Source organism: Anser anser (assembly GCF_964211835.1).
Source record: "Anser anser genome assembly, chromosome: 18".
In the NCBI taxonomy this organism is placed as follows: domain Eukaryota; kingdom Metazoa; phylum Chordata; class Aves; order Anseriformes; family Anatidae; genus Anser; species Anser anser.
In genome coordinates, this window is record NC_139739.1 from 92,899 (window position 1) to 109,382 (window position 16,484).

A 16,484-nucleotide genomic window follows, 5' to 3' on the forward strand; every position below is an offset into this window, starting at 1 on the left:
TCATTGTCCAGCTAATCACGGCGCCGCTTCCCTGTGGGAAGGCGATCCTGAGGCTGCCCCTGTGCTGCCTTTTTTTTTTTTTTTTTTTTTAAAGAAGGGCGGGGTGTTCTTGGTCCTCTCTCGTCAAGTATATCTGCGAGAAACATCTCAAATAATTTTCTTGACACACGATCTTCTCTGAGGCTATTTTATTCGCGGTTGCAGTGGCGGGCGTCCTGCCAATCAGGAGCGCATTGCAGTAAGCACAACATCAACTTTTATTCCCTATTCCCCGACGCCTGATCCCCTCCCCTGTGTCCTCATTGGCCGAATACTACAGGTTCACAAGCTGCTCGACGCTCCTCTATACCATATATGTACAATTTTACTTCTTTTTCAACCCTTTAATTTCTCCCTTCGTATTTCCTTTTTTTTTTTCCCCTTTCTTATGTTTCAGGAACCTGTGATCTTTGTTTTACCGTTCCCACGCTGCTCGACCTGTTTTTCCTCAAGCTTCTGCCTTATTTCAGAACAGTGAGGCCGCCTACTGTCCGCTTACCCACGTAGCGTTTCTCCTCATTATGACTGCACAACTACCTTGGAATACAGAAAATTAGTTCTCTACTGCAAAAACACAACTTAGTTTCTCACTATTCCCCCCTCTTCTTTCCTTACTCCTACTGTGGTTTTTGCACCTCTTCACATACTGCACTCTTGAGCTTTTCCGACATTAAGGCGCAATAGTCTTCTTCGGATGTCATGGGGGCTGGTAGGTGTACGATGCCGTTATTTTTACAATACCAACAAACAGTTGTTTGAGCCAATTCTGTTCAGGTAACCACGAAGTTAGTTTCTCCCAAATATTTCTAAATGCCCAGGAACTGTCATCTTGAGCTACTCTATGTAGGATCTTTCCCCCACACAACCCCCCATATACTTTTTTTTCCCCCCAAATATCAGTCAAATTTGTCCCATTTCATCTACATATATACAGCAACTAGCATCTACATATATACAGCAAATAGCATCCCCCCCTGAACCTTGGTATGTGAACCCAATACACTGGGGCAGCTAAGTCACTGCTCGCCCATAAAGTATCAGGGCTTAAATTAACTAATTAAACCCTAAAGGTGATGGGGGTAGAAGGGACTGGGATAACAGTGCTACTTTTTGGGGACACCAAGTTGAGACTAGGGGATAAAATGATCACTGGGCAAATACTGTATGCACCCAAGGCAGGGACTAACTTGTTTGAAAGGGATTTGATGATGAAATTGGGCATTCGAATAGTAAGTTGTTAGACTGGAATAACAGTGTTATTATCGGGGTGCTCTCAGACACTGAGAGCAAAGATGTATTCGCCTTCAAGCGGAAAGACCCTAAAATGGGGCAGAAGCAACAATACAGATGGACAGTTTTACCTCAGGGGTTTACAGGGCCACCAGTTTATTTGGGCAAGTTCTAGAGCAGATTTTGAAGCAATTCCAACCTCCGGAGGGCGTGTTACCGTTACAATATGTGGATGATCTTTTATTGTCCGGACAGGATAAAACAGTTGTGAAGGAAGCCACTAACAAGCTATTAAACTTTCTGGGAAAACAGGGCTTGAGAGTATCAAAAAATAAAATACAGTATGTGGAAAGAGAAGACAAGTATTTAGGGCAGTACTGTGAGCAAATGAAGAATAAACCCAGAGAGGATTCGTGGAATTGTTGAGCTACCCCTACCCAACACTAAGAGAGAACTAAGAAAGTTTTGGGGGTTAATGGGATATTGTTGATTATGGATAGAAGCATACAGAAAACATAAGGGTTTCATCTTACATTATTAGAGGAGGAGCCTAATATACTTGAATGGACCAAAGAGGAAAAGGAGTTAATAGAAAAATTGAAGCAGTGCTTAATCACAGCACCAGTCTTAGCTCTTCCCACATTAAATAAGCCTTTTTATCTATTCCCTACTGTGGATCGGGAAGCAGCACTGGGAGTATTGACCCAGGAGTGGGGGGATAAGCGGCAACCAGTGACTTATTTGTCTAAACTGCTGCACCCAGTTTCCAGAGGATGGCCTGAATGTGTTCAAGCTGTAGCAGCAACTGCTATTCTGGTAGAAGAAAGCAAGAAATTAACCTTTGGGGGTCTTCTGATAGTTACTACTCCACACCAGGTTAAGACGATCTTGACTCGGAGAGCTGGGTGCTGGCTGACTGATTCTAGGATTTTGAAACACGAGGCAATACTGATTGAAAAGGATGATTTAGTGTTAACCACAAAATCATGCTTGAATCCAACTGCCTTCCTATGGAGAGGATATAGAACATAACTGCCTAGATTTAATCGAGTATCAGACTAAAGTGAGACCTCATTTCCCCTCGAGGAAGGAGATAATCTATTTATTGATGGATCCTCAATGGTAGTACAGGGAAAGAGGTATAATGGATATGCTATAATTGATGAATTTAGTGAAGAAATAAAAGATATGGGCCAATTGCCAAATAACTGGTCAGCCCAAACACGTGAATGATACGCCTTGAATCAGGCACTCAAACTTATTGAAGGAAAAGAGGGAACCATCTAAACTAATTTGAGTGATGCATATGGGGTGGTTCATAAGTTCGGTAAAATCTGGGAGAAGAGTGGGTTGATCAATAGTAAGGGGAAGGAATTGGTCCACAAAGAGCTTGTAAAGTAAGTCCTAGATAATTTATTATTACCTACTGGAACTGCAATAGTTCATACATATCTAGATAATTTATTATTACCTTACAGAAGTGCAATAATGCATGCATACCTAGATAATTTATTATTACCTACAGGATTTGCAGTAGTGCATGCATACTTTACTGAGTGCACACATGCATACTTCATCCTCGCTTGAGCCTGTAAGAAATGGTCCAGCAATTCATGCCACTAAGGGGTTTTGAAGGGTTAACATTGAGGCCTGGGTTTAGGCGAGAAGAGAACAAAGGGATTTCTTCGGAGAAAAACTGCTGACTTTGCACGAATGTGCAGTAACTTCTGACAGCCGGCCAAGAGACCACTAGATAAGGAGGAAGAATATGAGCCTCCCTGTCTCCCTGTCCGAGCGGCCCCCGAGAAAGTAACAGAGACTGATAAGCAGGTGCACCTGGAAGGATGTCGGATTCGGGAAACCAATTATAATAACCTTGCCTCTTTTAGAAGTAGTAATAAATATGTATTAGCCTAGGAGTATAAAAAATTAGATGCCTTACGTAACGGGTGTGCGTCCCGGTGGAGCAGAGACTCCCGGCGCACCCAGCGCTGTTTGCTTGCCTCTATTCGTTTAATAAATTGTAAACTCTGATTGTAATCCTATTTGGGACTCAGTCATTTATAACAATTGGGGGCTCGTCCGGGATGGTCTTGGTTCCTGAATTCTGACTTGATCTAGGAGGGGCGCCCCCACCATTTGGTGGCTCCTGTTCGAGTCAGGTCGGGACTAATGCCATCTCGAACCTGAATAAGGGCAAGCAAAGATTTAGATTTTTATGAGCTCCCTTTTGCCGGCTGCAGCACTATATTTTGCCCGTAATTCTGCGCGCGAAGATCCGAACGAAGACGACGGAGTCGTAAGTATTTAATGTGTATACCGTTCGGTTGGGTGGGATTCGGTTGCCTGTGTGTGTGTGAGAGTGTGATTGAGACGGAACGTAGTTCCGAAGCGATTGTGGAGGTCTTCTAACCGTGGTTCCAATCTCCCGCGAGGGACTTGGCCGGTGAAGGACCGAAGCGATTCCTATAGGATTCGTGGGCGGGTGATAGGTCCTAAACCCCCTGCAAGACACTCTCACTAAGGCAACCAAGGGCTGTAGGAATTGCCACAGTAAAATTCCTAGATGGGTCAGATTAAATCGAAGACCCGGGACCAGAGAAAAGGGAGCAAATTACCAGACATACCACCAGAAAGTCCATTAGGGATAATGATTAGAAATTGGAATGATAGGGGCCCCAGAAAAGGAAAAAGCAAAGTAAAAATGATTCAGTATTGTATGATAGAATGGCCAAAGGAGCCTTTAAGACCACATGTCTTTTGGCCTATTTTCGGATCTTTTGAAGACTGGGTTTGCCAGGCTTTAAATCTACATGTTAACTCAAAGGAACCTTTTAGTCAGGAGGAAAGTGATTATGCAAGATTATGGATCAGGACTTCACGTCCTTTTCCAGCCTCAGTATTTACACTAAAAACAGAGGAGGAGTTTGAAGAAGGAGAAGAAAAACGGGAAAAAGAAAAAGAGGATAAATGGGAGCCATTAGATAATTTACCACCTCTATATTCTAACAATCCACCTCTGGCAGTGGCCCCACCTCCGGCAGCTGTGGTATCTCCACCGCCGACAGCACCGGAATCAGACCGACCCCCGGCTGCATGTACGAGAAGTAGGACTGCCACATATGAGGGAGCTTCTCTATATCCCTTAAGAGAGGTACCCCTGGGAGGCAATCAGGGAGGCATTGGGTTTGTGGCAGTCCCCTTAAATACCACAGATGTAAGGAATTTCAAGAAAGAAATGGGGGCCTTATTAGATGACCCCCTCGGAGTAGCTGAAAGACTGGACCAATTCCTAGGTCCCAATACTTATACCTGGCAAGAAATACAGTCCATTTTAGGGATCTTATTTACTGTCGAGGAAAAAGGAATGATTAGGCAAGCTGGAATGAGAATGTGGGAGAGACAGAATCAGGCAGGACCCCCAGGAGACCAAAAATGGCCAAACGTGGATCCCCACTGGGATCATCAACAACCCCAAGGAAGACAGAATATGAGGGATTTGAGAACATTAATCATACAGGGAATAAGGGAAGCTGTTCCCCGAGGGCAAAACATTAATAAAGCATTTAATGAACAACAAGGGAAAGACGAATCTCCAACAGAATGGTTGGAGAGATTAAGGAGAAGTTTACAAATGTATTCTGGAATTGACCCGAATACAGTGGCTGGAACTGCACTCCTTAGAACGCAATTTGTAGCTAAATCCTGGGGGGACATAAGGAGGAAATTAGAGAAGCTGGAAGATTGGCAAGAGAGGGGATTAGAAGAGTTACTTAGGGAAGCACAGAAAGTATATGTTAGGAGAGATGAGGAAAAACAAAAAGCAAAAGCTAAGATTTTTGTAGCAGCAGTAAGAGAAAGTCAGAGAAATAAGACTCTGTCCGGAGAAAGGAGGGAGAAGGGAATAGAGAAAGCCCCTAGGGGGCAGTCTTGTCGAGAGAAATACACCATTCCCGCTCGTTACTATTGCAACAAGAAGGGACACATTCAGAGGAACTGTCGTAAGCGGGAGCAAGATGAGAAAACATTCAAAGAAGAATAGGGGTGTCAGGGGCTATATCTTCTGGGGACGTCAACATCAACGGAGCCCTTGATAAAACTACTAATTGGTCCCCATAAAGAGGAAGTTTTGTTTTTAGTGGACACAGGAGCTGAAAAATCTACTATTCAAAAACTTCCAAAAGGAGTAGAGGAAGGGAACAATTATATGTCAGTGATAGGGGCAAAAGGAGAGCCTTTTAGAGTGCCTGTCTTGAAAAATGTAAAAGTAGAAACTGGGAAGAAAACTTATGTTAATGATTTTCTTTTGCTCCCTGAAGCGGAGTACAATTTACTGGGGAGAGATTTGATTTTAAGATTGAATTTGAGCATTCAGAGTCAAGGGGACGAATTGCAGATTAAATTATACACTTTGACACAAAAAGATGAAGAAGTCATTAACCCTTCAGTATGGTATAAGGAGGGGGAGACTGGAAGGATAGAAATGGACCCCATAAATATTCAAATAATGGATCCCCATCGTCCAATCCGAGTCAAACAATACCCTATACCAATGGAGGGTCGAAAGGGGTTAAAACCTGTGGTTGACAGACTTCTGGAAAAAGGAACTTTAGAACCGTGCATGTCGCCTCATAATACACCCATCCTCCCCGTAAAAAAATCGGATGGGTCATACAGGATGGTGCAAGACCTGAGAGCTGTAAATCAGCGAACACTCGCTAAATTCCCTGTGGTGGCAAATCCTTATACTTTATTGAGTCGCATATCTCCCAAACATACCTGGTATAGTGTAATAGATCTGAAAGATGCATTTTGGGCCTGCCCTCTGGATGAGAGATCCAGAGATTATTTTGCCTTCGAGTGGGAGGACCCCGAAACGGGACGAAAACAACAATTAAGATGGACTGTGCTACCACAGGGGTTTACAGAGTCACCAAATCTATTTGGACAAACTTTAGAAAAAATTTTACAAGATTTCACGTTACCTAGGGGGGGTCAAATTATTGCAATATGTGGATGATCTATTAATAGCAGGAGAAACTGAAGAGGGAACCCGAGAAGCTACTATTAAATTGCTAAACTTTTTAGGGGAAAGGAGATTAAAGGTGTCTCGATCGAAATTACAGTTTGTGGAACAGGAAGTAAAATACTTGGGGCACTGGCTGAGTAAGGGGAAAAAGAAATTAGATCCTGACAGGGTATTAGGGATTCTATCTTTAAGACCCCCACAAACTAAAAAGGAAATTCGGCAAGTATTGGGATTATTAGGATATTGTAGACCGTGGCTTGAAGGCTACAGTGAAAAGGTCAAATTCTTATATGAGAAATTAACTAATAACCAGCTTAAGTGGTTCACAGAGGATGATCAGAAATTTGAGGAAATAAAAAGGGCTTTAATACAGGCACCTGTACTGAGCCTTCCAGATCTGGAAAAACCTTTCTATCTCTTTGTAAATACATCGAACCAAACAGCATATGGAGTTCTCACTCAAGATTGGGCAGGGATTAAGAAACCTGTAGGGTATTGCTCTAGGTTGCTTGATCCAGTAAGTAGAGGGTGGCCTGCTTGTCTTCAAGCTCTGGTCGCTACAGCATTACTAATAGAAGAAGTTAGGAAGATTACCTTTAGTGCTCCTTTAAAGGTGTATACTCCACACAATGTTAGAAGTGTCTTACAGCAAAAAGCAGAAAAATGGTTAACGGATAGTCGGATCCTAAAGTATGAAGCAATACTAATTGACTCACCTGACTTAGAACTGAGGGTAACCTCTGCTCAGAGCCCAGCACAATTTTTGTTCGGAGAACCACAGGAGGGAGTACAACATAACTGTTTAGAGGTAATTGAGACTCAGACAACAGTGAGGCCGGATTTAAAGGATGCTGAGTTGGAGAAAGGAGAGGCACTGTTTGTAGATGGCTCCTCCCGAGTAGTGGAAGGAAAAAGAAAATCAGGATATGCAATAATTAATAAGAACTTAGAACCTGTGGAATCCGGACCTTTGAGCCCATCATGGTCAGCTCAGGCTTGTGAGCTGTATGCCCTATGTAGGGCCCTGGAACTATTAAAAGGGAAAAGTGGGACGATATATACAGACTCTAAATATGCATATGGGGTGGTCCATACTTTTGGAAAAATTTGGGAAGAAAGAGGTCTAATTAATACTCAAGGGAGGAATCTTATACATCAAGAGTTAATAATAAAAATTTTAAGGGCATTAAGAGAACCAAAGGAGATAGCAGTGGTACATGTAAGAGGACACCAAAAGGGATTGGATTATCGAATCAGAGGAAATAATCTAGCAGATAAGGAGGCCCAGGAAGCAGCCCTGAGGACTCAGGTTGTTAAAATCAATGTGATACGAGAGGAAGAAAGGCGAGAAAGAGAAGAAAAGAAATTTACCCCTGAAGAACAAGCAAAATTGGAGAAAATAGGGGCTAAGTTAGAACAAGGAGAATGGACACTGCCTGACGGGCGAGAGATATTGCCAAAAGCCTATGCGAGGCAAATACTGGAACGTTTACATGCACAAACACATTGGGGTATGAAGGCATTAAGCGATCATTTCCTTAAACAATTTGGTTGCATTGGAATTTTTGAAATAGCGAAACAAATTACACAAGGTTGTTTAACTTGTCAGAAAATAAATAAGAAAGTGTTTCGACAAGCAGCTATGGGAGGGAGAAAAACAGCTTATAGGCCTTTCGAGAAAGTACAAGTTGATTTCACTGAATTGCCCAAGGTAGGGAGAATGAAATATCTATTGGTAATCGTAGATCATTTAACACAATGGGTAGAAGCTTATCCTGTAGCACGAGCTACTGCACAGACAGTGGTAAAAATTTTATTGGAACATTTAATACCAAGGTATGGGATAATCCAGTACATTGATTCTGATCAGGGCACACACTTTACTTCTAAAATAATAAAATTGTTGTGTCAATCATTAGGTATTCAGTGGGAATACCACACTCCCTGGCACCCACAGAGCTCAGGGAAAGTAGAAAGGATGAATCAAACAATAAAACAACAATTGACTAAGTTAATGATCGAGACACAGCTGCCCTGGACGAAATGCTTACCATTGGCACTTTTAAACATAAGAACTAAACCACACAGTGAGACTGGATTATCATCATATGAAATGTTATATGGTATGCCTTATTCTCAAGGGATGCCCCTAGGGAACAATGTAATTGAGGATCATAGTATCCAGAAATACATAATTACCATTGGAAGGAGATTACAGGAGCTAAGAGAAATTGGGATGATGACTCAGACACCACCTTTAGGATTTGCTATTCATAAGATACAACCAGGAGACAAGGTCTTAATAAAAACCTGGAGAGAAGAATCATTGAACCCCCGATGGGAGGGACCGTACCTCGTTTTACTTACTACTGAAACAGCTGTGAGAACAGCAGAAAGGGGTTGGACCCACGCATCCAGAATAAAAGGACCAATAACTACCGAAGCCTGGAGAGTTGAGTCCACTCCTGGGGAACTGAAACTGAGATTAAAGAGGAACTGATATCCCAGCAATAAGGTTCTGCATGAAGTAAGGGCACTGGATAAAGAGGACAAGTCTGAAGGGAGGAAAGGGAGAAGGCAAGACCGGGGTAGGACCCTCCACTGCGGTGTGTATGGTCTACCGAGGGAGGCAACCCCTATGGGTATTGACTGCCGAGTGAGAGGGCCTCGACCGGACTTCTCCCGCGCTAAGATCAGGTTGTCCTGAGAAAAGTAACATGAGAACCTCTTAAACCCATAATGAAATTGTGATTAGTTTTTCCAGGAGCTGGATCACCCCGAAGGGCTGAATGGTAACACAAGCTCTGAAAGCGGGCCCAACCTCATGATTGAAGGCGTTTCCCACACTCTCAAGATTGGACGACGAAAAAGGATAAGAAATGCTATACTTTCTGGTATTGTTTTTACAGGGGCAATTGGGCCATGGGCAAGAATGGAGGAATAACTTTTTCACTTTGGGGGAGGAAGTGGCTAGGGCCTTTAACCTTAGTAACTGCTGGATTTGTGGAGGACCGGGGGGAACTGAAAGTTGGCCCTGGGTAGCAGGCCCAGTTGAACCCAAGTGGTGGGTCAGTAATCTGAGCGAAGTTCATAATGGGACGCAATTTTGGAAAGAGGAAGGAGGCCCATGGCAGTTACACTCATCAGCTCGGGGTGTATACTGCTTGAACAGAACAGGAACAGTGGCGGTGGGAAAAAGCATTTGCAATTGGACTCTGTCTCCTGGATATGATTGTACCGATCCTGGATGTAGTCCTATAAACTGTACAGCACGTAGTGGGAAATGGAACACCACACATGTTCAGCTGAGAAATGGGACTTGGCTGAAATGCTCATACAGAGAATTTTTTGGATCCGGATGTAAAACTGTGGCAAGAGCACAAGCGGGGGGACAATTTGATGGTCAAATCTTGAGCTGTCAGCGCGATAACACCACTAAGGAACAGCATGTGGTGCGGGTCTATCGCTGGAGATGGCAGAATGAGAATGGGAGGCGAGTGTTCTTTAAGCATTTCTGGTCAGCTTATAATATAACTGGCCACCAAGGAGAACTGAATTGTGACTGTAAGTGGAAACCCGATGCGGGAGCTTGGAAGTGCGCATATACGAGTACGAACGGGGCAGACATTGTAACAGGACCACTCGGTAACAAGGACACTCTGTATTATCACGCCCCAAGGGCTAAAAAGGGATGGAATGGTCCTTTTCCAAATGGGACATGGGCCCTAAAGGGACATTATTGGGTGTGTGGCAAACATGCTTACAAGAGGCTACCTGAAAATTGGTCGGGAATATGCTATGTGGGGTACATAAGACCCTTGTTCTTTTTATTGTCACAAACACAAGGAGATCATTTAGGAATAAGATTATATGATGACCTGAACAGAGTGAAACGATCTATAGATACTTCCTTAACCGGGGGTAGTGCCCAAGAATGGGGAAAGGATGAATGGCCTCCTGAAAGAATCATACAGCATTATGGGCCAGCCACCTGGAACCCGAATGAGTTGATATCAGGAGCCCGAGAACCTATTTATAATTTGAACCGAATAATTAGGTTGCAAGCTATCCTCGAAATTGTAACAAATCAAACAGCGACAGCCTTGGATCTTTTGGCTGACCAATCCACTCAAATGAGAAATGCTATATTCCAACATAGAATGGTCTTAGACTATTTACTAGCAGAAGAAGGGGGAGTATGTGGAAAACTGAACGATTCTAATTGTTGTCTACAGATTGATGATAATGGAAAAGTGGTCAAGCAGATAACAAAGGAAATTAGAAAGCTAGCCCACGTCCCAGTACAAACTTGGAAGGGTATGGATTGGGATTTCTTTTCATGGTTGCCTGGTGAACCATGGGTTAAAAGGATGCTGTTTTTATTTTTATGTGGTATAGTGACATTATTGTTTATACCTTGTATGATACCTTGCTTTACGTTGTTGATACGGCGAGTAATAAATAGCACCCAATTTGTGATGACTTCAGTGGAGAGAAAAGGTGACGTGTCGATAATGATGCTTAAGAAGTGGACACCCCGAGAACTGACTGATGAAATCCAATTGTTACTGACAAAGGTTGAAGGAGAGACACGAATTGATGATTAAAAAAAAAAAAAAAAAAGGGAGGAATTGTAAGAAATGGTCCAGCAATTCGTGCCACTAAGGGGTTTTGAAGGGTTAACATTGAGGCCTGGGTTTAGGCGAGAAGAGAACAAAGGGATTTCTTCGGAGAAAAACTGCTGACTTTGCACGAATGTGCAGTAACTTCTGACAGCCGGCCAAGAGACCACTAGATAAGGAGGAAGAATATGAGCCTCCCTGTCTCCCTGTCCGAGCGGCCCCCGAGAAAGTAACAGAGACTGATAAGCAGGTGCACCTGGAAGGACGTCGGATTCGGGAAACCAATTATAATAACCTTGCCTCTTTTAGAAGTAGTAATAAATATGTATTAGCCTAGGAGTATAAAAAATTAGATGCCTTACGTAACGGGTGTGCGTCCCGGTGGAGCAGAGACTCCCGGCGCACCCAGCGCTGTTTGCTTGCCTCTATTCGTTTAATAAATTGTAAACTCTGATTGTAATCCTATTTGGGACTCAGTCATTTATAACAAGCCTGTGTTATTGGCTGCAGATTGTTTCTAACAAACCAATATAGACAAGCCCTAAAGTGTAGGCAAAGGCCCCAAACACTACAACCAGGTGCCAAACCCTAGACACAGGCCACAAACACTACAGACAGCCCTAGACAAAGGCCCAAAAGCCTAGATGTAGGTCCCGAAGCCTAGACACAGGCCCCAAATGCTACAGGCAGGCCCCGAAGTCTCGACACAGGCCCTGAATCCTATAGAAAGGCCCCAAAGTGGGGTCTGTGTTTAGTGTCTGGGGACTGCATCTAGGGTGTTGGGCCTGTGTCTAGGGTTTGGGGCCTGTCTTTAGGGGTTGGGACCTGTGTACATTATCTCTGTCCCTCTCTGGATGATCAGCCGGGTGTCAGGTTTTTATGCCTTAGGCATCTCTAATAGGACTGTGGGTGACAAAATTATTCTGATAACATGAAGTGAAATGTAAACACCCCCTCCTTGCACTGAGAGTTCTTACATTGCTTCCTGGTACATTTACACCATATCCTTTATGTATTTATTTATTTTTGAGTCCTCTGAGCCAAATGACGCCTTTGTCCATATTGTCTCTAGTTCTGCCCAACCTGTAATCATGATTTTTGCGATGGGAAGAAGGTTTGTGCTTTTTCTCCTACCTCAAAATATAGCCACCAGAATAGCATAGCACTGCTACATTAAGGATAGCTTTAAAGAAGATTAGATATTAAGGAAATTATTTTGATGGCAATTAATCAAAAGAATAGCATCATTTAAAAAAGGTCATCTCGCTGGGGAATTAATCTCTAAGCCAAACCTGAATCCAAACCCAAAGAGTAACCCGAACCCAAACCCTAAAATGGACCTTAACCATCATATCTCATAAATCTGCATTGCTCTCGGGAGGTGCGGTGCCAGAAAACTGCGGTTCCGTACGTGCCCTACATACCAGTACGGACACCTGGAAGTCCAGTACTTGAAAACTGCGCCTCCCGGTGTGCTGCACAAACCAGCGTGTCCTCCCGGCATCTTCGTGTCGGAACTACACCTCCCAGCATGCATCGCGCAGCAGCACAGTCACCAGGAAGTCCGGTACCGGAAGACTGCACCTCCTGGCATGCCCTGCAGAGGAGCACGGCTACCCGGAAGTTCGGTGCCGGAAGACTTAAATTCCCGCCTTGCCGTGCAGACGAGTATGCGGGAGCCGGCAGCCCACGCCGAACGCAGAGCTCCACCCCGGGGACGGACGGGAGAATTGCCTCGCGAGCAGCGCCTGCTCGGTTCTGTCGCTGCTACAGCCGATATACATGCTTACCCCCTCCCTGTCTGGTCCCACCCCACTCCTCTGGCACGGTCCCGACCTGCCGTAGTTCCCCTTGCACACGCTTCGTGACACCCCCACCCGACGCATCCCACGGCCTGACCAAGGGTGCCTTGTGGCACTACTGTGTCCCTGCATCACCAACATCCCGACCAGGATCTGGCCAGTCCCAGCATCCAGGCAACCCTGCACCACTTGATGGTAAGGTAACAATGATGATATGATGTCTGATAAAGAGAATAAGAACTGGAGCCAGTTCTCTTTAATATCTTTATCGATGATCTGGATGAGGGGATCGAGTGCACCATCAGTAAGTTTGCAGACAACACCAAGTTAGGTGCGTGTGTCGATCTGCTCGAGGGTAGGAAGGCTCTGCAGGAGGATCTGGATAGGCTGGACCGATGGGCTGAAGCCAACTGTATGAAGTTCAACAAGGCCAAGTGCCGGGTCCTGCACTTGGGGCACGACAACCCCAAGCAGTGCTACAGGCTGGGTGATGGGTGGTTGGAAAGCTGCCTGGCAGAGAAGGACCTGGGAGTATTGGTTGATAGTCAGCTGAATATGAGCCAGCAGTGTGCTCAGGTGGCCAAGAAGGCCAACAGCATCCTGGCTTGCATAAGAAACTGTGGCCAGCAGGGCTAGGGAAGCGACTGTCCCCCTGTACTCGGCTCTGGTGAGGCTGCACCTCGAGTACTGCGTTAAGTTTTGGGCCCCTCGCTACAAGAAGGACATCAAGGTGCTCGAGCGAGTCCAGAGAAGGGCAACGAAGCTGGTGAGGGGTCTGGAGAACAAGTCTTACAAGGAGCGGCTGAGGGAGCTGGGATTGTTCAGTCTGGAGAAGAGGAGGCTCAGGGGCAACCTTATCGCACTCTACAGGTACCTTAAAGGAGGCTGTAGCGAGGTGGGGGTTGGTCTATTCTCCCACGTGCCTGGTGACCAGACGAGGGGGAATGGGCTAAAGTTGCACCAGGGGAGGTTTAGGTTGGATATTAGGAAGAACTTCTTTACTGAAAGGGTTGCTAGGCATTGAAGTGGGCTGCCCAGGGAAGTGGTTCAGTCACCATCCCTGGAGGTCTTTAAAAGGTGTTTAGATTTAGAGCTTAGTGATACGGTTTAGTGGAGGACTTGTTAGTGTTAGGTCAGAGGTTGGACTAGATGATCTTGGAGGTCTCTTCCAACCTAGATGATGGTGTGGTTCTGTAAAACAGAATGAGGAGGAAGAGGATGCACAGCTTTTGGTATCTGATGAAAGAGATTTAGATCAGGGAAGTGTTGTGAATGAAAGACAGGGAAATGAGGAGTAGAAGGGGGCAGAAGGATTTAGTCCGACAGCAGAAAGAACGAGGCCTGACTGGAAAGATATGCAGGTTTTGTTGAATGTCAGAAGAGAAATGGTTGGTGTTAGAGAAGGGAAATGAGAAAAATTGAAGGATTAATGTAAGGGAAGGACCAGAGAGGTTCATGCCAGATCTGGAACCTACCTGGGATCCGAATACAGGCAGAGGTAAAATGCTTGTAAAACAATATCAGCAGTTAATTCTGTACAGAGTTAAGCATGGGCTACCAAAAACTAAGAATGCATCTAAGTTGTATCAAGTGACTCAGGGAGCAAATGAGAACCTTTCAGCATTCTATGAAAGACTATATGAAATAGCCAGAAAACAGACGGATTTAAAACCTGATGATGAAGCAAATAAAGTAACATTTAACATCCTGTTCATAGGACAGTCAGCCTTCGGTATCTGGAAGAAGTTGCAGAAAGTGCATGGTTTTTCAGGAATGTCTATTTCCCTACTAATTCAGATAGCGTATAAAGTATATAATAATGGAGATGAACTGGAAAGGGAGAAAAGACAGAAAGAGAAACAGAAGAATGCAAAAATGCAAGCAAGTCTGCTTGCAACAGCTGCGGTTCAAGCTCACAGATTGTCACATAGTAGGGGATTTTAAAAAAGGGGAAAGAGGCAGTATAATGGGGAATTGAGGCAGAGGAAGAGGACAAGGGACAGGTACAATATCTACCCCCTGTCCAACTGACCCATTAGGGTTAAATCAGTGTGCATATTTTTGGGAGGATGGGCACTGGAAGAAGGAATACCCAAAAGTGAAACCAGAGAGCCAAAATTAACAAGTATTTCTGAAGTGGACTTGTTAATGATTGACATGGAAGAATCAGACTGAAGGGGATCGGGCACAGAATTATCCAGTACTCCAGCAGAGCCCCTGGTTCCAGTAAAGCTGGGGAATGAAACTGTAATTTTTTTAGTAGACACAGGAGCCACTTACTCAGTAGTAAACAGCTGTTAAACACCATTGAGTAAATCTTCTATGCCAGTGGTTGGGGCCATTGGAAAGTGAGAAGTTAAGACCTTTTTGTAACCAATTAAGTGTGAAATTGGGAAGCGAGTTTTTACTCACAGATTTTTATACTTAACAGAATGTCCACTACCTCTGTTAGGATGAGACTTATAACGTAAACTGGGAGCCCAAATAACTTTCAAGAAAGGAAAAATCCAAGTACATGTTCCTGAAAATAATGCTTGGCAGGTGCAAGGATGTTTGTTATAGCAAAATTTTGAAGACGCTTCGGGAGAGGAACAGGATCCAAGTACTGACTGAAATTAAGGATGCAATGGTACCATTTGTATGGGCAGCTGAGAAATCTGGGAGAGCAAGATCAGCAGAACCAGTAAAGTAAGAGCTCAAGGCAGAGGCAAAACTGGTAAGGAAAAATGATACTCAATGAAGTTAGATACAAGAAAAGGATTGGAGCAAGTAATTGATATAAGAGGTGTGAAAATTAGCAATGGGACAGAAAATAACAGTACATGTGCCTCGTGCAGTAACTGCAGTTTTAGGTAATACCAGATACTGCTGCTAGAGCAAGATGATATTCAATTAAAAGCACATAGTAATTTGAATCCTGCTTCATTATTGCCATTAGACCAAGAGGAGGAAATTAACCATGATTGCTTTCAAGTTATTGAACAGGTAAATGCCACCCCACTAGATCTGAGAGAGAGACTCACAGCCCTTAAGAATCCGGATGAAGAATTCTACGCGGATGGAAACAGTTACATGGTGCATAAAGAGAGGAAAGCATGGTATGCAATGGTGACAATAACCAAAGAAAAAGAGGTAGGAACATTGTCATCTAATACTTCTTCACAGAATGCTAAATTAGTAGCACTCACAAGAGCCTTGGAGTTGGCAAAAGAAAAACAAGTTAATATTTATACAGATTGAAAGTTTACTTTTGGAGTGATACATGTATATGGTGCTTTTTGGAGAGAGAAGGGACTGTTGTTGCAAGGCAGCACGCTTAAAAACAGGAATGAGATTTTGAAAATACCTGAGGCAGTCCACCAGCCATTATTTGGCTTTCACCCCTAATATTAGGGTTCTTCCGCCCGCATGCTCTGTGCACCCAACATAGCCGCCCGGAAACGTAGTGCCCGAGAACGACACCTCCCAGCAATCTCCGGAATCCCAAAATGGCCACCTGGAAAGTGACTTCCTGAGAACTACACCTCCCAGCATTCCTCGGACTCCCAACAAGGCTGCATGCAGGCTCACTGTTCGAGAACTACATTTCCCAGTATTCCCTGCACTCTCAAAACGGCCGTCCGGTAAGCAGCTTCTCGAGAGCTACACCTCCCGCAATGCTCTGGGAAGCCAACATGGCTTCCCGGAAAGCTAGTGTCCAAGAACTACATTTCCCAGCGTTCCCCGGAAAATTGAGCCTAGGTGCTGGCTGCAGGATGCCAT

The 16,484-nt window shown here is 44.2% G+C and overlaps 2 protein-coding genes across 3 annotated transcripts in view; both read left to right on the forward strand.

The window, feature by feature from the left end:
• The first annotated feature begins 89 nt into the window (after window positions 1-89).
• Window positions 90-6,368, forward strand: LOC310883767 (uncharacterized protein). Of its 2 annotated transcripts, none has more exons than XM_083804615.1 (2): window positions 90-238; window positions 437-6,368. In XM_083804615.1, exon 2 carries the CDS (start codon window positions 3,836-3,838, stop codon window positions 5,309-5,311), a length of 1,476 nt encoding a protein of 491 aa, XP_083660741.1. In that variant the 5' UTR covers window positions 90-238; window positions 437-3,835; the 3' UTR covers window positions 5,312-6,368. The 2 variants fall into 2 exon arrangements, with proteins under 2 accessions (XP_083660741.1, XP_083660742.1); XM_083804616.1 differs by having other exon boundaries at window positions 2,795-6,368.
• A 6,068-nt stretch (window positions 6,369-12,436) lies between these two features.
• Window positions 12,437-16,484, forward strand: part of KREMEN1 (kringle containing transmembrane protein 1) — a 70,065-nt gene continuing 66,017 nt past the window's right edge. Inside the window, exons 1-3 of the mRNA XM_083804551.1 lie at window positions 12,437-12,917; window positions 15,697-15,854; window positions 16,153-16,345. Coding sequence (XP_083660677.1) covers window positions 12,452-12,917; window positions 15,697-15,854; window positions 16,153-16,345 — 817 coding nt within the window. The 5' untranslated portion in view covers window positions 12,437-12,451. The remainder of the gene's footprint in view (window positions 12,918-15,696; window positions 15,855-16,152; window positions 16,346-16,484) is intronic.